General features: G+C 39.7%; 1 protein-coding gene across 13 annotated transcripts in view; it reads right to left on the bottom strand.

The window, feature by feature from the left end:
• LOC126284759 (glucose-6-phosphate exchanger SLC37A2) overlaps positions 1-27,740 on the bottom strand; it is a 200,549-nt gene that overhangs the window by 46,383 nt on the left and 126,426 nt on the right. For 7 of the 13 annotated variants that reach the window (XM_049983904.1, XM_049983905.1, XM_049983906.1 and 4 more), the window contains exons 6-8: positions 13,495-13,576; positions 11,375-11,583; positions 2,558-2,662 (exon numbers count right to left, since the gene is read on the bottom strand). In XM_049983904.1, coding sequence (XP_049839861.1) covers positions 2,558-2,662; positions 11,375-11,583; positions 13,495-13,576 — 396 coding nt within the window. The remainder of the gene's footprint in view (positions 1-2,557; positions 2,663-11,374; positions 11,584-13,494; positions 13,577-27,740) is intronic. The other 6 variants (XM_049983910.1, XM_049983917.1, XM_049983912.1 and 3 more) reach the window with 1 other exon arrangement.

Genomic DNA, 27,740 nt, shown 5'->3' with positions numbered 1-27,740 from the left:
CTATATTTCCATCAGTGGGATTTCAAACCACCTGTTTTTGATAGTTTTCAGAGAAGGCAAATATATAGAAAAGTAATATTTTACAGTATGTTCTGTCATGCCCAAAACTAAAAAACTAAGTGTCCCAAGTGATTGTCGGATGACTGAAGTCTTCTCCCATGACTACAGTATGACTTGGGAACTTGCATACTTGTGAGCTGAATGTCTCTCTTATGTTTTCAGTTAAATCAGAAGGTGATTCTGGTGGTTGATAAAAGAATCCAGTTATAATTTTATGCCCACCTCTGATACTGAGTTTTGCCCAAGCAATCTCGTGTGCAGCTTCAAACTCTATCTGGATGAATTTTCCTATCCAGTCCTATAACTAATCCATCAATACAACAAACCATTAAAACTGTAGCAATCAGTGGTGAATGATATATTTTACTATTTTGAGTAGTGTTTGAATGTATGGAATTTCACTATGCTTATTTCGAGACAAACAAGTGTTAGCTTGAAAAACTCTCTGTACTTTTTGACTGTCTCATTAATTATTTGTTGCTGCTGGAGAGACAGTTAAAACAATTAACAAAAATGTTAAATTACTACAAACATTTCAGGTGAGGCCTAACTGTGGTATGAATATGAACAGAATACATAAGTAAATGTAACAAACATTTTTACAGATCTTTCCACTACATATTTCAGATGATTCTATATCTGCGTCATCAGGCAGATTTACTTAAAGTAACAAGATACAGTGCATGTATGAATTTTCTGGACAATGTGTGTCACACACTACAGCAGAAAGAACAAAACTATGTCAGCACACTTAGCCCCAAATTATGTGGGTGCTTTGCTTTCGGGCAACTATAATATAAAGCAACATGTGACTGCAGAAAAGTATTAAATTACCACTCAGCTGCCTCTACCCTTTATGACAAGACCCACCAAGTCTGAGTATTTACAGTTCATGGACCACAGAAACACCTCACTCTTAAAATTATTATTTTTATAAAAGAAGAACTAAATGAAGCAGAGATAAACATGGAAAACAAGGTAGAAAAAAATTTAGGCAGAAAGTTCATGGCAGAAAAATCTACCAGTCAGGAAAAAAACCCACACATACACGACTGTGACCACTTTGTTTTAAAATAAGTAGAGCCCATTTTTGAAGAATGAAATTAATATGGGCACAAAGAAATGCCAAAAGAAAATTCTGAAATGCCCTGTGTTGTACAATGCATGGCCCCCTTGGGGCTCAAAGGTGAATAACTATATTATTATTGATGCAAAAGGAGTCATGTACTGACCAGTACAATTTGAGACATTTGGGCTTATGCAAGGACATGTTGGGAGCAATTTGTAACAAGCATCCTTGGTGAAAGCAGTAGGAAAAGGGAAGTGTTAGTATACTACACAGAAGTACTTCTGCCTGAGCTTGTCTTGTTACAACATCCCACAGGCTCTCCTTCACGATTGGTTAGGAGTTACAGAACACAATGTATGTATGTATGTATGTATGAATGAATATTTACACCTGTCTTCAGTGACGGGAGTAACACATTATGTAGAAATGGATTAATACTAATACTGTATAGTGGTAAAAAATTATTTAAAAAGAAGTTGGATGACCCACATAAACTGAGTTGAACAAAATTAGGTGATGCTAAATAAATCCCGTAAGTTGTAAGGTTCCCCATCATGGTCCAGTTTTGCTGATGTTACAAACATTCAAGATAGAAATGATGTAAAAGGAGAGCTGGAAATGTTACACAGGGTAAACAGGGCACATGACTGAAATAAAAAAAAAAAAAAGCAGTACCCACTTTCTAGCCAAACTATCAATAAACTTCAATTTGAATAATGTGCTTAGTGCTTTATGTACCTCAGAATATAATGAACAATATTTGTTATTAACCTTAATCCTGGCTTCTGACCTCTATCAAATCTTGCCAATGAAAGTTTTTTCAATAGCTTCCCGATTTTTGACTAACTGTGCACAAAATCATGCACTTTGTTAGTGTCCAGTTTCACAAATTTAAGTGTGGTAAAAGAGAAAAATGATAATGCATATCTTTAATTTCTGTTTTCAAGAGTTGTCAGTAAACTTAATGAAATACAAAGAGGTAGAAGCTATGATAAAATGTAAGTGACTGCTCAGCAGAAGTTTGTACAGCAAATCTTTCAGTGTATTAGGTGTGCTGCTGACTTATGTGACATTGGATATCTTCCATTGCTAATTCTTATTGTGATGCCTGTATCATCAATGTAAAGTTAAATGTAAACCTTCAGTACATAATAATTACCTCATAATGGTTCATCTATGTGGTACCAGCCTGAACTGCAGTATACTCCATTTGTGCACTGGCTACCTTAACTCTCAAACCATTAGTCTTTTACCATATTTAGAAATGTACAATGGGAAGTATCAGACATGCATGTCTTATTGTACACTGCAGAACTGGAAGAAATACCTATGCACAAGCACAGCATGCATGATGGTCCTGTCCACAAGCATGCCTGCATTTTTTCTTTAAAAAAAAAATAGCACCATTCATAAATGGTGGAGCCTTACCTGCCCTCCCAGTAGGGAATCCTCTTCACCTGAGCTGTACTCATCAGAACTTGAATCTGACGTCACTCTTGTGCTGATCCTTTGGTAGCCGAATGCCGAGCGCATCTAAACAGTGAAGTTACATGGTGCCTAAACAAAGATAAATACAGAAACACGAGTGGCTGCCAAAATATGTGAGGATGCCATTGGGAAAGTCATGTCAGTCCTCAGAAATAAGATTCCAAAATTGATACCACTTAGTGGGCTTCCATTTTCCACATTCAAATAGGTTTGAATACAATTAGCAATGTCAGCATCTGGTATATGAATGTAGTGGTCTTCACTTACAACTTGTCACTCACTTGAAACTTAACAAGATAATGGGTTTCTTCTGAGATTACAAATATTCTACAATTTATCTCAAATATACTTATCAAACCACTTATTCTTGAACAGAGTACATCAGTATTTATGTAACAGATGCAGTGGTAGTTAATAGGATACACTAAACAGGAATGTTGAAAACTATTTTTTGATACCACTGTTATATATTCGACTAGTCTTCAGCTTGTTATTATCAACTTTATAACAAAAAAAAAAAAAAAAAAGAAGGGGGGGGGGGCATGTATGATTTCCTGTTGCTTTTTACTCCATTGTTACATGTCTTACCATAGAGACTAATAGATGGAAGACAACAACGATTTGATTTGGTACATCAAAACTTTAGTTTTTCCATGCCAAAATTGCTGTGATGCTGTTTTTGATGGTAATTTTCAAACTGTATTATGGAAATTACACAATTTTTAGGAAAATAATTATGAAGCTACCAGACTAGTAAATAAAACCTATACAATGAAAACCTCAAGCTTACTGAAATATATTTTATACTTTCTTCAAAGAAATAATTTTTATTTGGCTGTGAAAAAGGGATGGTCATGCAGGGAGGTGTGCAGGAAAACAAATTATTCATAAAAATGATGTTCTACTCATATCATCCTTCAAATCCAGTGATGAACTCTCAAGTGTGAAGTTATCCAGGTAATATCTAAGTAGTGTGGAAAAAAGCGAGGCCACCACCACCTTCAAAGGAATTCCAAACAAAACAGAATGCTTTGCCATCACCAAGCCAACCACTTACCCTATAGATATACATGAATTACACCTAATAGTGAGTGCAACCAACAAATGCCATACAAAGTTAACAAAATCACAACTTTGTTACTCCAGAAGAACAAATGGCACAGCCATCACCAAATTACAAAAACAATACTAGTCCAACTTCTGATTTAAACAGTTTTCTGTATAGACACTATATCATCACCGAGAGGAGGTGGGGAAAAAAAAACACCATAAATAAAAATAACAACCACAATATAATGAACATCAAGTGACTACACGTGAAAAGCACAAACAGTTCTCAGTATTGCATTTCAAGTAACCTCTTTATATCACTGACACCCCATCCCCATAATTGTTTTATATAGTTAACTGATTTTTCTCTGTTCATCATTTATCCGTTTGTTGTTGAGTACAGACTTGCACCGTTTGTCTCCATGTACTGCTGCTTCTGCAATGAGCTGTTTCTCTAATAAATCACTTACATTTTTGCTACATATACTGATCTCATATGAGATTCTTTCTTCTGTCCTTCCCACACAATTATAAAAAATAATTCAGGAGGCAGTGCCCTATTGTGCTTTCCCTGTCCACAGACTGATACCAGACTTCCATTCACAGTCTAGTGGTTTCATCAACTTCTTGTCTCAGTGCTGTATGGAACACAATTGACACAAGTTGTTATTGTCTGGATTATGTGACTTTAAAACAAACTTTCTGATACAAAGTCCCATCAGCGGTGAGATTACAGGTATTATCTCCTTGGTTTTTTCAGTGCCACTGATTAATAGTTCGGTTCCTTGTGTTCTGCCAAGTTGTTGTTTCCCCACTTTATGCACAATATTTGATTGACTGACCCAGCCTCCTCCTACAAGTGCTACAAGTTTTGCTGTTTTGTGTAGTCATTCCCTGGACGCCATTAAACTACGATGAAACAAGTATCGTGGTACAAATGCATAATTAAGGGGTCTATCAAAATTAAGATGTCAGAAAATCTACTAAACAGGGATGACAGCAATTTAAATAAAGCTTGGGGTCCAGCACTCAATGTATTAAAATCTTGCATGCCATCACATCCACCAGAGTTGAGAAACACAGAAAATTTGCATTTCACCAGAGTATCAGTGTGAGCTTTGAAAAGCAAAAAAGTTTTGAAGGGCCTATCGGGCATCTGGAATTGAACTCTACTGTAACTATTGGTGTGAGACCAACAATAGCTCAGTTTGGTGAGTACACGTAACAGCAAAACTTTAGCACTGAAAGAAGGCAGCTGGATTTGTCATCTAAATGTTGTGGATAAAATAGAAACAACAACAACTTGGCATAACACCTGGAAACACATTATAGCTTACACATGTTATTCAATTTTCAAATGCTCAGAATTTGAAATATGCTAAAATTTACCATCCAGTAAAGAACAAAAGAAATGTGAGAAAGTGATGTGAAGCATTCAAAAATAGATAAACAAATAAGCATTACAAAATTCAATTTTGATGTCCTCATTACAGATTTTAAGAATGAATTGAAGAATAAAATCTTTTCCAAGTGTTTCTCATTCTCTGCTTGGCAATTAGGCATCTGAACATCTTGACTATAGTAAAATTTGTGCTCAATGGACTCCCCGGCAGATGAGTGACTGGCACTGAAATGTAACTGACTGAGATTCACATACAGTAGTGAATGATACATTTCATTATTAATATCATGACACACAATATTTTGTGTATTATTTAATGTATTGTATCTTTCCTCATTTAATCTTAAATTTATGTTTGTGTTTATTCCTTTTCCAGTTGTTGTTTTTTTAATATAATACTATTTGGAATAATTAAATAGCATTTACATGACAAGTTAGTTACGCTGTTGACAAAATTACGATAGTTTGGAATTTCAAATCAAACATGTTCCCATAATACAGTTTTGTAAAATGACAAATAGAAAGTTCTAGAAAAATCACCGTGTAATATTGTGACTGATTACTGAAAATTTTTAACAGTTCAGTACATAATAATCTTTAACATTGTTCTTAAGATAACTGTGTGTTCCCAATAATGTAACATTTGTGTTGAAGCCTCTGTAAATGGTAGTAATTAAAACAGTTAAACAGTTAAGCACTTCAGCAGCAATTTGCATACTTTGAAAGCAACTGTTTCGTAACAATATTTAAGAAAATTTTCCACACCAAATCAAATGCGTTAATCAAACTGTATGAGGCATTTATGCTTTTATTTTAAAACATACAATTATGCTCAATTTTTTATACTATGTCACTTTTCATTATAATATTACTAATGTTCTAGAACCAATTATGTGTTTTTTACTTCAATTTGTTAAATTTTATTATAAGGGCGGGTGTAAGGCCAGGTAGTGAGTTCTACCGAGTTCTGTTTAGAGTTAGTATATATGTATTATTGTGATCAGTAGAGTTTTAAGATTGGATCTGAAGTTATCAGAAAAATGGAATCTGATGTTTGTACAAATGTCTGAATTTATTTACTGCACCTGGAAGTAGTAAAGTGGGAGATACATTCAAATACTGTAAGGTTATTAATTTATGATTAAGAAATGTGGACCGGTCATTTCTACACAAAAATTAAGTACAAATGTTGTTTTTGTTCTAACGACTTATAATTAATTAATGTGATGTATCTTAGTTGAAGTACCAAATAAATCACCACACACTATTCTGATGAATCAAGTCTGATAATTATATTAGAATACAAAACACTAAAGCAGTTGCAGCTCTCTGATGTTTTTGACATGTTATTGCGGATACAGATATGTTGATTGGTTGGTGTATTTGAGAGAGGGGACCAAACAGCAAGATCATTGATCCGATCAGATTAGGGAAGGGTTGGGAAGGAAGTTGGCCATGCCCTTTCAAAGAAACCATCCTGGCATTTGCCTGAAGTGATTTAGGGAAATAATGGAAAACAGAAATCAGGATGGCCGGATGTGAAGACAGATATGTCTTTTTTTGAGCAAACTATTACTGGTGATGAGACAAGACTGTCTCATTTGACTCCAGAGACTGAGTGCAGGTCATTCAATTGGCACTATCCCATGTCACCCAAATAGTCGAACAAATTCTGTAAGTATATTTTGTTGATCTGGTGCCTCACGGCTTGCAAGTATTTAAAAATATATTAGTTTCACTACTGAGAGCTGATAAACACTCCTGTATTATGACCATCATCACGAATATTACTAGACTTAAAAACAGCTTACTTGGTGAAATAACCTATGGCATCAAATAGCATAAAATCCATTAAAAATCACAATTGCTATGTACAAAAATGCATAAAATTGCCCATATTCGTCCAACATATACAATGCAGTTTGAAAATTTCATGTAGATGCGCTCTACATACTGGCCAGTAGGGCAAGCTGGATTTTGAATGACAGGTGTTTTAGAAATTCATTCTGCTTAATGTGGAGAATGTCACACTGTTTAAGAAAAGTCATTATGTATAAGCTCAAAACATGTTCTAAGACTCTGCAAAGGATGGGTTCAGTGATACTGGATTGGTAATTTTCTGGGTAACTTCTACTACCTTTCTGTCCAGTGGGAGTGACCTGCATTTTATTCCAACTACTGGGCAGACTTTTTTGAATACAGGGTGGCCCTTTCAACCTCCCCAGCAGTGAATGCAAGGAGTAATGTAGTTTGCAGGGAAAAAAATCAGAAATGAATGTGCAAAGAAATTATTGTAGATTGTATGGATGTGATTGACCTTATGTGAAAACAGTTAATAAGTGGTATAAAAGTGGCAGCTGGAAGGGTTCTGAAACATTCTGGTGGTGCAGGTCATGGCGTTTCAGAAGAAACTGTGCAGAAGACCACATAGGCCAGTTTGGCAGGCATCTAGACAAATTAATGTATGATGAGACAAACTTTCATTATAAGGAATGGTTAACCAGCATAATGTTCAGATTTGGGGCTCGCAAGATCTGCACACTATCAATGAACATGTTCGTGATATCCCTAAACAGAATTCCAAGTGTGGGCTGATGTACAATAAGATTGTTGGACTGTTCTTCTTCGCAGAAAATATAGTGAATATGTCAGTGTTTCTGGATATGTTGCAACAGTTTGTATACACCAGATACAAGTATTGGAACCGTACATCGTCTTTCAACAAGATGAAGTTCTGCCGCATTGGTCAACAGCTGTTTGCAAGTTACTGGATACGAAATTTCCCAGTCGCTGGATCAGATGCAGAGGACCCATTGCCTGAGCACCACATTCCCAACAATATTACCCAACTGGATTTCTTCTTGTGGTGAATAGTGAAGGACTGCACGTATGTGACCAAAGTGGATGATATTCCTGTGTCAAGATGTGCAGTGTCGTCAAGTATCGAGAGTGGTGCAAGAAGTATCAACCACTGCAGAACTACTGCACAGCAAAGCAGTATCACAGGGCACCACTTCCACACCTCTACCCTGAAATGACGCCGCCAGAGGCCAGAAGGGCAGTTCTGTTCGAGGCTCGATCCTGTCCCCTTCCAAGTAGATCCTGACAGAGTAACGTCATCGTACTGCCTACTCGCTATGATACAGCCCATGTCAACCATTGGGAAGTGAAGAGACTTCTGTCTCCTGTGAACTGTGCCTACATGCCAACACTATCTGAACTGTTTCAACGAGTGCCTATGAAATTGTGTTTTCTAGTGACTGTAATGAAGCCACAGTGCAGCTATTCTGAACTTGTATAAATTTGCCACTCCGTAATCGTAGCTCTGTATAGCGTGTTCTGAACTGCAAGTCTGCATGTGCAGCTTCATAGCTAAAGCCAAGTCTGGCGGTCAAATATGTGTTTTGTTGTAATTAATAAAGCATTACTTATTCAGAGAGTTCTAATTAACTGTATTATTGCTCGCCCCCTCAGCATCCAAGAAGTCTGACACAACAAGCTGTCTTGTCACTGATATAACAGCAACAGTGACAGAAGATGCTGGAGTCACCACAGACTGTAGCGACAACACTGCAGACAGACCAGTGACATGGATTGCCGGCTCCGCTACGAAGTCTGGTGAGGGTGTTTACCATCACGTACCACAGTTGACAACAAACACATAGGTGTGGTCATCATCCATCAGAGGGCATAAACCAACAGCAGAGGAAGGGGATGTGATGATCAGCCAACTATTTCCTGGTGATCATGTGTGTGCAAATAGTCCCAGAAATATCATTCCACGCGGGGCTAGATAAGCCGGTGCCCAGCCATTCAGTAAGCAGTTCTTGACTTGCCACGTGCTGGAAGATTGGAGAGTTCCGCTGTGTGCCACCTCGGCCATCCTCTCTTCAGCAACGGTTAGGATATGTTGCTTCCATTGGGTTACGTTATCCACCAGCTGCTAACAGCCGATTTCAGTGTGGAACAGCTGTATAGGTATAGAGTCAAAGGGAATTCTGATTGTAGGAATTAGTTGTTATTTGCTTGATCTGTAGAAGGGATCCTCATTGTTTTGTTGGTTTTGAAGAGTGTGTTACTGTTGGTGATTTATTGTGGTTTCCTTAATAAATAAGTTCGCAAAGCAAGTTGGTTCTTGCTCTGTAGATTTAGCAGAGGACATGTTACAAAGAAGAAGAGAAATTGGATACAGGTTCAATATCGTTCATGATACAAATGGTTCACATGCAGAGGTGTACTGATGTTTCTTAAAAGAATTCTTTGAGATGCTCGAGCATATGGTGTGATATATTTACTGCAGTTTTTTCTTTCCTAGACCTTTGAAATGTGTGAGAAGTTGCAAAGGTACACACTGTACTATGGCTAAGATAGAAGCGAAATCACCCCCAAATCCCTTATAGAATCTGGCAGGGATTCCACCAGTCCCTGGGGTCTTGGCCTATTTTAATAATTTCAGCTGCTTCTCAATGTCAATGACACTGATATCTATATCACACACATTTGTAGTGGTGCAGTAATTAAAGTTTTTAACTATACCTGTGTAATCTTCAGTAGAAAAAATAACTAATGAGGAGGTATTAAACAGAATTGGTGAAAGAAGAAATGGCACAACCTGAATAAAAGAAGGTATCAATTAATAGGACATCATGTGAGTCATCAAAGAATAGTCAGTATGGAAATTGGAAACAGTGAGAATGGGAGGGGGGGGGGGGGGGGGTTGCAGACTTTATGGGGAGACCAAGGCTTGAATACAGTAAGCAGGTTCAAGTGGCTGTAGGTAGGTTGGGGAGTAGTTACACACAGATGAAGAGACTTGCACAGGATGACCTTGTGTGGAGAGTTGCATTAAACCAGCCCTTGTACTGAAGTCAGCAACACCAGCAACAAATACAACAACGCCTCTATTGCACCATTCTTAGATAGTGCATCAGAAAAATAAACACCTAAATATTTCTGTGTGAACTCTGATTTGTCTCATCACAACGACCATTCCTTCTCATGGAACTGGAAGGAAACAAAATGTTTTGGCATTTGAAGCAGAAAATTATTGGCTGAAATTTCATGAAAAGATTTTATCACAATGAGAAAAGTCTGTATCAATGATTTGTATCACAAACTGTTTATTACACCTGTGACACTATCACTCCCACTTCACGAGAACAGAAACTGTGCCACCCTTCTTTGAACTTTTTCAATAACTTCTGTCTATCCTAGCTGAAAAGATCCCCATTCCCTAGAAGATGACAGACAGGTGTAGTGCAGGCAGTTTCTTTAGTGAATTCGCACCTTCCATGTGCCTGGACAATAAAACAAAGTTTTCAGTTTACCATCAGTGCAGCTTTTGTTATATGTTGCTTCTAATTTTTGGGGTTTCTAACTATAAGTCATATATATTTAGTTTAATTGATGACCTACATTTTATGTCATTTTCCATGTAACAAAGATTCAATGGAATTGTCTTAGTATCTCTACGGTGGACCTCATGATCTTTACTGTTCACGGCCAATTGTCACTTCTTGCACCAGTTACATACCTTGTATGAATCACTTTACAGTTAGTTTTGATCTTGTGCTGAATTCACAACAGTGAACAATGATATCATCTGCAAACGATCTAAGAGGGCAGCTCAGACTGTTTCCAAAACAATTTATGAAGACTACTGCACAAGTTTATCACAGACAGCTGCAGTGGGCAGGGTACAATAGCTTCACGTGCCTGCCTCAACCAATTTTGTGAACGTCCATGTGGCAGTGACTCAGCGGTTTGTAGATGGCTAATGTTTTTAATGTTTTCACCTGCAGCCGTTAGCGCTTCACTATGTTGAAAGCTAGCAACATGGCTGCAAGCTGTCAAGGATCTACTTATGCTGTCTTGACTGTAGTTATCAAAGATATGTGGTATATTGCCTAATATGTGACAATCTGCACACACAGCTTAATGATACATTACAAATTTGAGCATCTGTGACCAAGGCAAGAAATCAGTGTCACTAAAGACACAGTAGTAATTGTGTTGAAGGAGGTACCAGCCACCAACACCGGTTGCAGAAGTATAATTTAATTAATAATATGTTTCAAGTCTAAGTTTTCATAGCATAACAGACAGTTGCAAGGTAAATCCTAACAACAACTGTGCTTCAGTAAATAATACAATGAGTGAATGATTATCACATATGGGAAGAAAAAGCTAGCACTGATCATTGCCATGTTTTCACTATATGAATGCATAATATATCATTACATCTAGTATACCATTAATAAAAGGCACTGCACAAAATGCAGGATACATTTGCTTTAGATACCTACCTCCGATTCATCCTCTCCTGGTCTCGGACAACCCACATGTGATGGGTTTTCGACCATGAAGAGGAATATCAGGAAACCGCCCCCAGCAATAATGGCACCAGGAACAATAAATGACAAGCCCCAATCCTGTTCGACAAACGCAGCAGCTACTAAAGAACCTAATATATTCCCTACTGAAGTGTGGGAATTCCAGATGCCAAATATTAAACCTGTAAATTCAGGTAAACAATTAGAAAATATATAATAGTATTCAGCTACACTATACCTACTGAAACCAAGCATAAATGTTAAATATACATTTCTACAAATACTAAAATTTGTCATTTAAATGCAGTTCCTTACTAGTATTGATTTATTTCCAGAAGAAACTTAATTCAGAAGGAATCAAACCTAGCTGATCAAGACTCACACAAGATGAGTGTAATAGTAGACAAACAGCAAATGAAAAGGCATGTTGGAAGTACTGACACAGATTTTAATAATATCTATTTCAATATGAGTACAATAACAAAAAGTCCTTGGAGGAACATAAATAATGGAAAAAGTAAAGGAAACTGCTCACCATATTGTCATGTAGAAGAAGGTGTAATTAGATGAATGGTGAACACTAACTTCACTTGACGAAGGTTTATTCAGCACTTGCACGTTCAAGAGCACGGAGTGAACTGCCTCCAGCCTCCAGTCAGAACACATGCAGTATATATACAACTACAGAACATTCCAGTACAATGTTTCTTGATGTTTGTGGATACTTCTAGAATGTACTCGAACCGAATATGGAAATTAAAATTTTACAGTCCAGGTGAGTTCTGAACTCACGACCCTCCATGCAACAGTTTAGTATCATAACCACTACACCACAGCACAACTCAGCTTCTTCTGTGACAATATTATGGAAATTCCATGATAGAAAATCAATAATATTAGGAAGAGGATAGATTGCTACTTGCCTTTAAGATGACACATTGAGCTGCAGACTGGCACAACGAAAAGATTGTTACCCATTTAGCTTTCAGCCACAACCTTCTTCAGAAAAGAAAAGGAAACATACACAAAAAAACTGCCCGCAGTGGCCAAGCAGTTCTAGGCGCTTCAGTCCAGAACCGCGCGACTGCTACAGTCGCAGGTTCGAATCCTGCCTGGGGTGCGGATGTGTGTAATGTCATTAGGTTAGTTAGGTTTAAGTAGTTCTTAAGTTATAGGGGACTGATGACCTCAGATGTTAAGTCTCACAGTGCTCAGAGCCATCTGAACCATTTTTGAACACACACATAAAAACACCCACTCTTTCACGCAGGAAAACATACCTTTCACATACGCGACTGCCATCTATGGCAGCTCAGACTGGAATGAAACTGTCATGTCGACCAAAAGCTGCAATCTGGAGTGGGGAGGGGGATAATAGCAGGATAGGGATGTGTGTGTGTGGGGACATGGGGAGGTGGGGGGAGAAGAGCGCTGTATGGCTGAGCATGCAGGGGCTAGGTGGAGACATGACAAGGCTGTCAAGTGCAGTGTCAGGAGGCTTTGAGGCAGACGGGGGCGGGGGGGGGGGGGGACGTAGAGCAGAAAAAGAGAGGAGCAGGGATGGGGAAAGACAGGCAGGTGCATTTTAAGAGGGTGGCACACAGGCTGCACTCTTTACCAGAAATCCTCCCCCCCCCCCCCCCTCTGTATCCTTCTTCCTTCCTTCACCTTACTCCAGGTTGCTGCTTTAATTCAATCTAACAGTTGCATTCCAGTCCAAGCCACCAGAAATAGCTGTCATATGTGCATGGGGTGTACTTGCTTGTGTGAATGTGTGTTGTGTTTTCTTTTCTGAAGAAGGCTTTGGCTGAAAGCTCAGTCTTTTTGTTGTGCCTGTCTGTAACTCACAGAGTCATCTTTTCAATGAGTAGCAATCTATCCTGTTTCCTAATATTGTTGAACTCCCCCATATAACATAGATTTATAAATAAGACTGAGAATGTCGCAAGGTTTCGAATGTACATGGATGCAATGTAAATTAGGAAACCAACGAGATTTGTAATAGAGATATGATGAATGGAGATACGAAAGGTGAGAATATCTGTTGAGGCAATATTTTTTTTCTTTTAAAAAAAAAGCTGCTCGCTATTTACCTCTGTTTCCTTCGCCAAACCAGTTGCCAACAACTGTTACAACACCAGGCCAACCCGTTGTTTGCACAATACCACCTAGCACCTGGAAGTAAAGTACATGCAATTTACTCAAAATACTCCATGTAGTGAAATAAACTTATACAACAATCAGTAGAACGACATATTAGATACTGAAATTGGGAAGAACAGATATTTGATTAAAGGGAACTGGTTCTTGAACATCACAAAATACTAACAGTGTTGAAGCCTTTTAGATATTTTTTATCAACATGTTTTGTTCTCTGGATTAACATAAAGGAAGATAGGGGATGAAAGCAATAGGTATTACATATACAGAAGTAGATAATACCGCCACTCACACAGTTATCCAGGGTTGCTTATGAGAAGGATGAACCATTCTTATTCCATGTATTGTTAATTGATTAAGGTTTGCTTTCACTCAAAACTGTCTCTCCCAAGAATATTTTACAGTGGATTGGCTGTTTGTAAAAAATTGTACATGTTATTCACAGAATGTGCCCAAAGCAATGTGAAGTGTTCACATAAAACAAACTGCAGCAAAAGCAGATGTCAGGCTAAGATTCACTGGAGAAATCTTACAGAAATGTAATTCATTCATGAAAAAAAGTGCCTTGCAAGACACCTGTTTCACTGGTTATTGGCTATTACTCATCGGTCTTGTACCTTCACCAGACTGGGTTAGTAAAAACAGATAAGATTAATGAATAATGACATTTTATCATGGGATCATTTAGTCAGTGTGAGAGCTTTGCAGAGACATTCAACAAACTACAATGTAGACACAAGAAGAGAATGTTGTGCATCACATTGGGTCTTTCTGTTGAAATTCCAAATGTATACATTCTGGGAAGATTTGGGCAGCATGTTAAATCCTCCCATGTATGTCTCACAAAATAAGCCTAAACACTAAATCAGAGAAATTACAGTTCATATTCATGTTTATATACAATCATTCTTCACATGCACCATTTGAGAATGGAACAGGAAAGGGGGAAATGATAGTGTTGCAAAAGTACCCTCCACTACACACCAAAAGGTGGCTTATGGAGTACAGATGTTAATAACTCAAAATAATCACAGATATTGAACTACTGAGAAACCTCTGGCAGGTGGAAGTATCTTAAACTCGATAAAACAGCTGGAGACAGTTTTAATTACGTTGTAAAGATAGGGACTGGGAAAATCATTCCTTGTGGCGACTTTAATGTTGATTATCTGCCAGACAGTACATAAGTTGACGTCAAGCTTTGAATTATTTACCACATTAAATTCCTGTGACAGTTGAGGGAAATAGTTCAATACCCACCAACAATTTGGTTTTAGACTTAAGAATCTGTAGTAATGAACTGTATGATGCTTTATCTGACCATGATGGTCAAATGTTAACACTAAGAATACCGACCAGTTGGGAACAGACCACAGAAGAAAAATATCATATGGCAGAATCATAAGCATTGACTCAATATGGTGTTTTGTGAGAAACTACAGGAAGAAAGCTTTGAAAGTTTTATACAGCAAACAGATTAGATGGAAAAGTTAACCCTTTATTAAACATGTTTCACAGCACTTTGCAACTTGTTTACCTCTGAAACAAATAAAGGTGACAACTGAACAGAAACCACAATGAAAGATGGATTACACATGTGATTAAGTCTCTTGACTTGGAAGAGAGGGCTGTACCTCATACAGAGGACATACTGTAGTCAAAAATTTTAAACTTCATTACCAACAGTACTGTAAACTCCTTGAGTATGTTACTAAAAGGACAGACACCTGGACTACGATTTAAGTTGACTTGAACAATATGGCAAAACAATTTGGAACACTGTAAAAAATTATCCAAATGAAATTAAGCACCTAGAAAATAGCTCTGGGAGAAATGGTGATGCTTTGGAATCAATGGCCACCAAATTCAATGGCTACTTCCCCACAGTGGCAGAAAATGTTGTACCCATCAAGATTAGATTTATTTATGGCATTTTTGTAATTAATAAATGTCCCAGGAATTATATTGTAACAGATTTAAAGATGCTGTAGTAAAAGCCATCTATAAAACTGAAGACAAAGACAAGCAACACTCTTAATTACAGACCTATTTTCCTTCCATTATTTTCAAACAATTTTGAGAAAATGTCTTACGACAGACCACTGGCTCATTTAAGTGAGATGAATGTGTTAACTGCCTGGCAATTTATTTTTCATAAAAATCATCCACAGAAAAAGCAATAAATGATCTCAGAAATACACTGAGGTGACAAAAGTCATGGCACAGCAATAAGCACATATACAAATAGTGGCAGTATCGCATACATGAGGTATAAAAGGGCAGTATGTTGGAGAAGATGTCATTTGTACTCAAGTGATACATGTGAAAAGGTTTCCAACATGACTAATGCTGCATGACAGGAATGGTAGTTGGAGCCAGACACATGGGGCATTCCAATTCAGATATTGTTATGGAATTCAATATTCCGAGATCCACAGTGTCAAGAATGTGCCAAGAATACCAAAATTCTGACATCACCTCTCACAATGGTCAATGCAGTGGCCAAAGCTTTCACTTTACAACTGAGAGTAGATGCATTTGTGTAGAGTTGTCAGTGCTAAGAGAAAAGCAACACTGCATGTAATAGCCACAGAAATCAATGTAGAACTTATGTTCCCAAACAACAATGGAATTTTTATAGATGCCAAAGGTCCATGTCATTTGGGCAGAATAGTTTGTGATTGTAAATAAAATAGAAAGAAACTTCCACATGGGAAAAATATATTAAAAACAAATATATTAAAAACAAAGATTCCAAGACTTACCAAGCGGGAAAGTGCTGGTAGACAGGCACAATAAATAAAACACACAAACAATCACACAAAATATCTAGCTTTCGCAACCAACGGTTGCTTCTTCAGGAAAGAGGGAAAGACGAAAGGATGTGGGTTTCAAGGGAGAGGGTAAGGAGTCATTCCATCCCGGGAGCGGAAAGACTTACCTTAGGGGGAAAAAAAAGACAGGTGTACACTCGCGCACACACACACACATATCCATCCGCACATACACAGAGACACGCAGACATTTGTAAAGGCAAAGAGTTTGGGCAGAGATGTCAGTTGAGGCAGAAGTACAGAGGCAAAGAAGTTGTTGAAAGACAGGTGAGGTATGAGCGGCGACAACTTGAAATTAGTGGAGGTTGAGGCCTGGCGGATATCGAGAAGAGAGGATATACTGAAGGGCAAATTCCCATCTCCGGAGTTCAGATAGGTTGGTGTTGGTGGGAGGTATCCAGATAACCCGGACTGTGTAACACTGTGCCAAGATGTGCTGGCCGTGCACCAAGGTACTTGATCGTTGGGAGTATGTGGCTGAGGGACTGCGTCAGCTTTCAGACAACTCTACATACAAAGTTTGTCAAGGTAATCCCATTCCTGATGTCCAGGCGGAGCTTCAAGGAATCCGCAGAACCTTAGGCCCCCTACAAAACCTTTCACCTGACTCCATCAAACTCCTGACCCCACCGACACCTCGCACTCCTACCTTCTACCTACTTCCTAAAATTCACAAACCCAAACATCCCGGCCTCCCCATTGTAGCTGGTTACCAAGCCCCCACAGAATATATCTCTGCGTATGTAGATCAACACCTTCAACCCATTACATGCAGTCTCCCATCCTTCATCAAAGACACCAACCACTTTCTCGAACGCCTGGAATCCTTACCCAGTCTGTTACCCCCGGAAACCATCCTTGTAACCATTGATGCCACTTCCCTATACACAAATATCCCGCACGTCCAGGGCATCGCTGCAATGGAGCACTTCCTTTCACGCCGATCATCTGCCACCCTACCTAAAACCTCTTTCCTCATCACCTTAGCCATCTTCATCCTGACCCACAACTTCTTCACTTTTGAAGGCCAGACATACCAACAATTAAAGGGAACAGCCATGGGTACCAGGATAGCCCCCTCGTATGCCAACCTTTTTATGGGTCGCTTAGAGGAAGCCTTCTTGGTTACCCAAGCCTGCCAACCCAAAGTTTGGTACACATTTATTGATGACATCTTCATGATCTGGACTCACAGTGAAGAACAACTCCTGAATTTCGTCTCTAACCTCAACTCCTTTGGTTCCATCAGATTCACCTGGTCCTACTCCAAATCCCATGCCACTTTCCTTGACGTTGACCTCCATCTGTCCAATGGCCAGCTGCACACATCCGTCCACATCAAACCCACCAACAAGCAACAGTACCTCCATTATGACAGCTGCCACCTATTCCATATCAAACGGCCCCTTCCCTACAGCCTAGGCCTTCGTGGCAAACGAATCTGCTCCAGTCCTGAATCCCTGAACCATTACACCAACAACCTGAAAACAGCTTTCACATCCCGCAACTACCCTCCCGACCTGGTACAGAAGCAAATAACCAGAGCCACTTCCTCATCCCCTCAAATCCAGAACCTCTCACAGAAGAACGCCAAAAGTGCCCCACTTGTGACAGGATACTTCCCGGGACTGGATCAGACTCTGAATGTGGCTCTCCAGCAGGGATACGACTTCCTAAAATCCTGCCCCGAAATGAGATCCATCCTTCATGAAATCCTCCCCACTCCACCAAGAGTGTCTTTCCGCCGTCCACCTAACCTTCGTAACCTCTTGGTTCATCCCTATGAAATCCCCAAACCACCTTCCCTACCCTTGTAACCGCCCCCGGTGTAAAACCTGTCCTATGCACCCTCCCACCACCACCTACTCCAGTCCTGTAACCCGGAAGGTGTACACGATCAAAGGCAGAGCCACGTGTGAAAGCACCCACGTGATTTACCAACTGACCTGCCTACACTGTGATGCTTTCTATGTGGGAATGACCAGCAACAAACTGTCCATTCGCATGAATGGACACAGGCAGACAGTGTTTGTTGGTAATGAGGATCACCCTGTGGCTAAAGATGCCTCAGTGCACACCCAGCACATCTTGGCACAGTGTTACACCGTCCGGGTTATCTGTATACTTCCCACCAAGACCAACCTATCCAAATTCCGGAGATGGGAATTTGCCCTTCAGGATATCCTCTCTTCTCGATATCCGCCAGGCCTCAACCTCCACTAATTTCAAGTTGCTGCCGCTCATATCTCACCTGTCTTTCAACAACTTCTTTGCCTCTGTACTTCTGCCTCAACTGACATCTCTGCTCGAACTATTTGCCTTTACAAATGTCTGCATGTGTCTGTGTATGTGCGGATGGATATGTGTGTGTGTACGTGTGTACACCTGTCCTTTTTTCCCCCTAAGGTAAGTCTTTCCGCTCCCGGGATTGGAATGACTCCTTACCCTCTCCCTTAAAACCCACATCCTTTCGTCTTTCCCTCTCCTTCCCTCTTTCCTGAAGAAGCAACCGTTGGTTGCGAAAGCTAGATATTTTGTGTGATTGTTTGTGTGTTTTATTTATTGTGCCTGTCTACCAGCACTTTCCCGCTTGGTAAGCCTTGGAATCTTTGTTTTTAATATACAGTCCTGGAAATTGAAATAAGAACACCGTGAATTCATTGTCCCAGGAAGGGGAAACTTTATTGACACATTCCTGGGGTCAGATACATCACATGATCACACTGACAGAACCACAGGCACATAGACACAGGCAACAGAGCATGCACAATGTCGGCACTAGTACAGTGTATATCCACCTTTCGCAGCAATGCAGGCTGCTATTCTCCCATGGAGACGATCGTAGAGATGCTGGATGTAGTCCTGTGGAACGGCTTGCCATGCCATTTCCACCTGGCACCTCAGTTGGACCAGCGTTCGTGCTGGACGTGCAGACCGCGTGAGACGACGCTTCACCCAGTCCCAAACATGCTCAATGGGGGACAGATCCGGAGATCTTGCTGGCCAGGGTAGTTGACTTACACCTTCTAGAGCACGTTGGGTGGCACGGGATACATGCGGACGTGCATTGTACTGTTGGAACAGCAAGTTCCCTTGCCGGTCTAGGAATGGTAGAACGATGGGTTCGATGACGGTTTGGATGTACCGTGCACTATTCAGTGTCCCCTCGACCATCACCAGAGGTGTACGGCCAGTGTAGGAGATCGCTCCCCACACCATGATGCCAGGTGTTGGCCCTGTGTGCCTTGGTCGTATGCAGTCCTGATTGTCGTGCTCACCTGCACGGCGCCAAACACGCATACGACCATCATTGGCACCAAGGCAGAAGCGACTCTCATCGCTGAAGACGACACGTCTCCATTCGTCCCTCCATTCACGCCTGTCGCGACACCACTGGAGGCGGGCTGCACGATGTTGGGGCGTGAGCGGAATATGGCCTAACGGTGTGCGGGACCGTAGCCCAGCTTCATGGAGACGGTTGCGAATGGTCCTCGCCGATACCCCAGGAGCAACAGTGTCCCTAATTTGCTGGGAAGTGGTGGTGCGGTCCCCTACCGCACTGCGTAGGATCCTACAGTCTTGGCGTGCATCCGTGTGTCGTTGCGGTCCTGTCCCAGGTCGACGGGCACGTGCACCTTCCGCCGACCACTGGCGGCCACATCGATGTACTGTGGAGACCTCACGCCCCACGTGTAGAGCAATTCGGCGGTACGTCCACCCGGCCTCCCGCATGCCCACTATACGCCCTCGCTCAAAGTCCGTCAACTGCACATACGGTTCACGTCCACACTGTCACGGCATGCTACCAGTGTTAAAGACTGCGATGGAGCTCCGTATGCCACGACAAACTGGCTGACACTGACAGCGGCGGTGCACAAATGCTGGGCAGCTAGCGCCATTCGATGGCCAACACCGCGGTTCCTGATGTGTCCGCTGTGCCGTGCGTGTGATCATTGCTTGTACAGCCCTCTCGCAGTGTCCGGAGCAAGTATGGTGGGTCTGACACACCGGTGTCAATGTGTTCTTTTTTCCATTTCCAGGAGTGTAGTTTGTGATTGGTTTGAAGAGCATTGTGGATAGTTTGAGCGAATGATTTTTTGATGAATGATTTGGCACCCAGATTGCCCAACATTTATGGAACATAATCTAGAGGTCAGTTCTCGCACAAAATCCTGCAGCAGCAACACTTTTGCTATTATGAATGACTACACGGGCATCATGGCTCAATATTTCTGCAGGGACTTCCAAGGACTCATTGAGTCCATGCTCTGCTGAGTTGCTGAACTACATCAGGCAAAAATTTTGTGACATTACCAAGCCTTTGTGTGGGTCACAAAATTCAATTTAGAAACTGAAGTGTTATGGCAATAATGGTAATCATTTTACACGGATGGATTTTTACCTTCATAGCAGCAAACAGGGTACCTCATTAACAGACTGTCTCAGACATAAAACCATCCAGTGACTTTAACGAATGGTTCAAAAACTAATATTTGCTGAATACAAGCATTCTAATGAGGAGTTGAAACAGCATTATCAGTCACACCTCAGTTGATAACTGAAAAGGCCTACAACTTGTTTACAGCTAACAGTTTAAGTCTTCATTTCATGAAGGCTCAAATTATGCCACTTCAGACAAACATTAACAACTTGTTAGCACCAGAAGACCTTATTATAATTCACTAAATCAGTGTCAAATTCAATGGAACCCAGCTGGATAATAAGTTAAAAGATAGTGAAAACATAGATAAACTAATCGAGAAGCTCAGTTCAGCATGTTCTGTTCTCAGAAACATCTCTCTGAAGACAGTAGCATTTGCTTATTTTCATAATGGGTGTGTCAAAAAGAGTGTTGGATTTTGAAAGCACATTATTTTTTTTTATGGTTATTGGAAAGATTGTTCCCCGCATATTTTGTCATGAGTGTTCATTGACGTATGTTTTGATACTGCGCTTTTGTTTTCCAGGTCTGTGTTTGTGGAGTATTGGCATGGAAACATACAGTATTGAACAGTGAGTGTAGGCTGTGAAAACTCACTAGAAGAATGACAAAAGTTTTGTGCAAAATGTTCAGAAACTCTGTACTATTTTTGGACACAACAATGCAACAAATGAATCCACTGTCCGTATGTCCATCAAGAAATTTGTGTGTGTGTGTGTGGGGGGGGGGGGGGGGGGGGGGGGAAGGGGGGGGGGGAGTGGGAAGACAGTTTAACAGTATGTGTCAAAAGCCCTGAACACCCTCAAAGTGGCCAGAATGAGGCAAATGACGTTGCTGTCCTTTACTCTGTTACTGTGAGTCGAGGAAAATCATGTCGCCTGCGTGCTCAAGAAGTGTGCCCGTGTCCCGCAACAATGCACAGAATCTTAATGAAAAATTTGTGCTTGCAATCGTACAAAGCTTAGTAAAGTTAATTTTAACAAACAAAAGGAACCTTTTTTCTAAAACCATTAAACATATTCCTCTGAAATTTGGACTACATCTTCAGCGAATATTTCTCTACAAAGTTATAATGTCATGTTAAGAAATATTAATTCGTTTTTGTTTTATAATTTTTTTAAACAGATCTTTATTTTTTTCTTTAAAATTTTGCTCTTTTTCTTCTCTAACTCTTGAATTATACAATATTCTTTTACATTTTATTATAAAAATGAATGGAAAAGAAGTAATCCATATTGTGTATAAAGTTCATTGATATACTGTAGGCAGTTTCTGAGAATATGTTCCTCAAAGATGAAAATTTTAAAGTTATGGGAAATGGTTTATAAAGTTTTTTAATATGTTTCTGCCCCAGATGATGGATTATCAGCATCCTCTTCTTTTTTTCCAGTGTTAGTTTCCTTTTCACTGGTCTTTTCTTCCCTTTTGCTGTATGTTGCAGGCTCTTGTCTCTTCTTCCTGCACCTCTTAGTCTTTCTTCATCAATTAGGCACATTTTGGAAATGGTGTTGTGTCGTCCTGGTTGGACACCTAAATGTTTCAGCACATCACATTTGATAATGTTCCCTTCATTCTATGTTGCCACTGCATCATACACTCCAAAATGCAATGTTTTTATCTGTACAAACACTCTTTTGGGAATCCTAATCCAAATTAAATTATTTACACTTTAATTTGGATTTTGTGTTTTCCCATGTAAACACTTTTCCAATAAACTTGGCTGTGATAAATCTCTGAATATGGACCCAATTACAGCATTTGGAAACTGTTTTTACGGACATATTCCTTTCCTGATTGGTACTTACACCGCGAGTCGTCACCTGTGGGGCACAGTGCATGTTGTGGGTGCTTATTTACAGATTTATGACCTCTACATTGCCATGATCCAGCTAAAGCAACAGTTAAATCTCTACACTTCCAATTATCTGTTACAGCTTCTTCAACTGCTTTCTTCATTGTTGCTTGAGCAATATCTTCAGCAGAAGATCCCACCATTCATTATAAAATCCAAACTTGGTTGGTGGTTTTGGCAAGTTCATAATGCCACATAACATTGTCCCTGCAGCACTGCCCTCACCAATGCAATGCAAATCATACACTAGCCAGTAATTTCCAAGCATGATCGCCTATCGAAGTAGCTGGGTCCAAACGACACATATCGAATGTGAAATCGTAAATTGATCATGCAACTCCGGTGGCGGGCGTTGTGATCAATTATTGGTGATCATCATTTTTGTCTGTTTCCCGTTGTTCCTGTAGTTGCTCAAATTACATACTTCCACAAATTATTTGTGAGTTGCTAGGGAAACCCAGATGATTTATGTTGTTAGTGAGTGGGATGTCTGGTGTTCTTGATGTTTCTTCAGCGGATTCTCTCACAGGGAAAAATCGAATTCCATGATTATCCAGCATAGAAAATTGTTTGACTTTTTGCCGCAAATATGGAATACTACCAGACGAGGGAAGAAGGGACTGTGTAGACTGTGGTGGTGCGAAGTGTGTAAAACTTCATAAGAATGGTTTCGATGCTGAAATACCATTACAATTTCATTGTGGACATTGCGGAAAACGAACAAGTATCAGGAAGAATACATGGTTCAACTCTTCCAAATCATCCATCCTGACCACTGTAATGGACTTTAATATGACGATAACACTGATGACGAGTAAGGTAAGTTGTCTCTTTTGCAATTACAAGTATCTTTGTAATGCTCTTCTTTTGTCATTGCTGTAGTGACCACTGTAAACATACTCAAAATGCCCGCCATCAGGTTTGAATGATTGATTTACGATCGGACGTTTGGTATGTATTGTTTAGACCCAGCGACTTCGATAGGCAATCATTCTTGGAAATTACCCACTAGCCTAACATTTACATCATACATCTTCTTTCCACTATTTCCAGTACGAGGAACACTGTTAGAAAACGGAACTTCTACAGTACATTTGTTACACTTCAATAACATTTTACATGCCAAACCAATGTGTGAAGTTATTTTCAATTCCAGTCCTCTTTCTTTGCAAACTTGGCATAATACATTATGTTTCAAAATATTAGAGAGCCAGGAAATGTTAATTATTTCATTCACAACATTACTGACACTTTCATAGCTTTCAAATTTTTCTTTGCTGTCACAAAGTTTCTTGCTGGAAGAAGTTCTATCACATTCATTTGGAGCAGTCGGTGAAGCAGTCCGAGCAGCATCTCCCTTCGAAACAACAAAAGATTTATTCTTCCACTCATTTTGCCTTTTCTTAAACACTCGATTGCAGAAACGGGGCATACTGATATCCACAAACCAAATACGTAAAGCAGGTATGTGCAAAATCTATGTCTACATACATACTCCGTAATCCACCATACGGTGTGTGGCGGAGGGAACCTCGTACCACAACTCGCATCTTCTCTCCCTGTTCCACTCCCAAACAGAACGAGGAAAAAATGACTGCCTATATGCCTCTGTATGAGCCCTAATCTCTCTTATCTTATCTTTGTGGTCTTTCTGCGAAATATAAGTTGGCAGCAGTAAAATTGTACTGCAGTCAGCCTCAAATGCTGATTCTCTAAATTTCCTCAGTAGTGATTCACGGAAAATCTAACAGCCCGCCTCTGAATTGCTTCTATGTCCTTCCTCAATCCGACATGATAGGGATCCGAAACACTCGAGCAGTACTCAAGAAGAGGTCGTTTTAGTGTTTCATAAGCAGTATCCTTTACAGATGAACCACATCTTCCCAAAATTCTACCAATGAACTGAAGACGACTATCCGCCTTCCCCACAACTGCCATTAAATGCTTGTCCCACTTCATATCGCTGTGCAATGTTACACCCAAATATTTAATCAACATGACTGTGTCAAGTGCTACACTACTAATGGAGTATTCAAACATTACAGGATTCTTTTTCCTTTTCATCTGCATTAATTTACATTTATCTATATTCAGAGTTAGCTGCCATTCATCAAATACGCAAAATTGAACAGCTAAACAACACAAAGTGAACTCCACAAGTCAACACACATGTTATAGCATTTGTATTTACCGATATAAACAGTCACTTGTCACATAGATCAAGCCACACAACGTTGGAAAACAAAACACTGTCTAATTCTGCAACGATACCCTGCCTGCAGCCACTGAGCGGCGCCATCAGAGGTGACACACCAAGTCGTAACAACCGTTTGCATCGCGCGTCAACTTTGCAGCGATAAAAAACTCACTTAGAATTTACTTAGAAGGGGGAAACTTGATTTGTTTTATTCAGAAAACTCCAAATAATTTTACAATGAAAAAGAAAACAAACAAAAAAACATTAATTTTGTCATTTTTATCGTTCCAGCTCCCCTTAACACAGGAAGCAATGAATCATGGGGAAAAAAACAATTGTGCAATGGATCCTGGAAAAGGAATGAGAGAGCATGGTTTCACAAAGTGAATCACTTTCCAAGATCAATTCCATTTAAACAGCTTTGTGAACAAGCATAGTTACCAAATGTGGGGATCAGAGAACCCAAGGGTAACTCATGAAAAATACATGCATCCTCAGTGAATTACAGTTTGGAGTGGGATTTGGAGTGTTGGCTTAATCCGTCATTACTTTTTTGAAGGTGAACAAGGAAAGGCTGTCACACTAAATGGAGTTCACTTTTTATTGCACGGTGCACACTGCTTTCCTTTGGCCCCATTTGGATCAAATGTAGATCGAGAATCTTAATTCCAACAAGACGGCAGAACCTACCACACTTCAGGGGACACAATCCCTCCATTGCATGAAAATTTCCTTGACAGACTAATCTTGTTATGATGAGATTAAATCTATCCACCTCAGTCTTGAGACCTGACCTATTGGGGATACACTAAATCATGAGTTTACCAGAACAAACCCCTTAATCCGTTGGAACTCAAACAAGAAATTTAACATATTCACGACGAAGTTGATGGGGAAAAGTGTGAGTGGGTGATGGTTAATTTCATGGACCAAGTAATCACTTGTAGCGTTTGTGTGTGTGTGTGTGTGTGTGTGTGTGTGTGTGTGTGTGTGTGTGAGAGAGAGAGAGAGAGAGAGAGAGAGAGAGAGAGAGAGAGAGAGAGAGAGAGAGAGAGAGGAGAGGGGGGGGGGGGTTAGGGAGTCGTATTTCAGACACTATGTTTCACGTTTAAACCACAACACCTCCTGAAGAGAATTGTGTGCTTTGTTGGCTTCTTTCAAATAAATGCATTCAATTTATAGTAGCTTCAAATCCAGTATTCTGTTTGAGACACCCTTTATTTTCATTTCCCTTTTTTAAAAAAAATCTTGTGCTACAGTGCAACTAAAGTTCTACTTTTTCTGAAATTATGTCTTCATCTAATCATATATTGCCACATCAGCAAAACAATCCACATTTCTTTTGTCATTATATAATCTTGCATAATTTACAATATCACTATACTGACTTGTCCTACATCACAATACACACAGTACACCTCTTTCATTTCAAATGATTAGTGGACCAATAAAGTACAGTCACACTCCCAAGGAAATAAAGTGTTTATTCAGCAGAAGCAGCAGTGAGTATATTTTGTGATGGAAATCCACACATACATTTAAATTCACATTTTGCAAACCACTGAATTGCATGGCAGAAGACCCCTAACATCATATCACTTGTTACAGTTTCTTCGCGTTCTAATTACGTATGGAGCATGGAGAAAATGACTACTTAAATACCTATGCACATGCTATAATTAGGCTAATGCTGACTTTGTGATCTCTATGGGAGTGATACGAAAGAAGCTAAAATACAGGGATGCTACAAATGATTCATTCATTTTCAGAGTTCTATATTTTCGAAAGTATTACATGCACAGATTTGATTGATGCATGAATAGAACTGTAAACTCACCGAATTTGCATTGTGCTCACCAGTTGGTGTTACGAGTGCAGCACTCTGACAAAATGGTAACAAAGATGTTTATCTGCTACAGCAGTGCAGGAAGTATTCACAAAGAATTAGAAAGAACTACTGTATAAGCAGAGGATTGTGTGTTGGTATCTAGACAAAGCTGCATGGGCTGTTTTTCTTCTGAGGACCCTGTGACAGGTACCTCTTACCTCAATACAATGAACTTGTGATTATTTCCACAACTGACTTCTGATTCCAAAAATCATCTTCTAACATGATGGGACACCCCCTCATTGGAGCAATGATGTTTGATTCTATGAAAACGATGAACTTCTGTGTTGCTCTATTGGGCATAGTGACCCCCTCCCCCAGGTCACCTAACTCAATGCTTTGTGACTTTTTCCTATCTTTGGGAGTACATTATGGATCACATTTATGTACTCCCACTACCAACAAAAGTGGATTGGCTCAGAGAACACACAAATGCTGCTGCGATGACCACTGACATGATGTTCTAAATAAGGTGCGGAATGAGCCTTAGTATCTCTTGGAAGTGTGTCATGTGACAAGACAGGCACTTACAGAATATTTGTAGAGTTTTTGGTTCAGTTCATGCATCAAACATGTTTGTACATGTAATAGTTTGGAAAATATTGAACTCTGAAAACAATTAATAATTTCTAATAGCTCTGAATATTTCTAGATTCTTCGTTTTACACTGGTTATTGAAACTCTGTATGCAAGCTTTCAAGGGATAGCTGGCATCAAGTGTTTACAAATTAAAGTTTTGCATCATTTCCATGAGACTCCACAGAGCCAAGCAAACCTATGATCACTCATGTTGCCTTTATTTGAGTATGTTTTAACGTCATGTAGACATAGAGAAAAAGAAATTGAATTGAGTTTCTGTACAAGTCTCCTGTTCTGTGTGGTTTGAGTCCACACACTTGAACAATATTTCATTATTGGAGGCACAAGTGTTTTATGAACAGTTTCATTTGTAGACTGACTATCATAC

Source organism: Schistocerca gregaria, chromosome 8 (genome assembly GCF_023897955.1).
Source record: "Schistocerca gregaria isolate iqSchGreg1 chromosome 8, iqSchGreg1.2, whole genome shotgun sequence".
Taxonomy (NCBI): Eukaryota; Metazoa; Arthropoda; class Insecta; order Orthoptera; family Acrididae; genus Schistocerca; species Schistocerca gregaria.
Note: the sequence above shows the minus strand (reverse complement) of the source record. Positions and strands in the feature narration are given on the sequence as shown.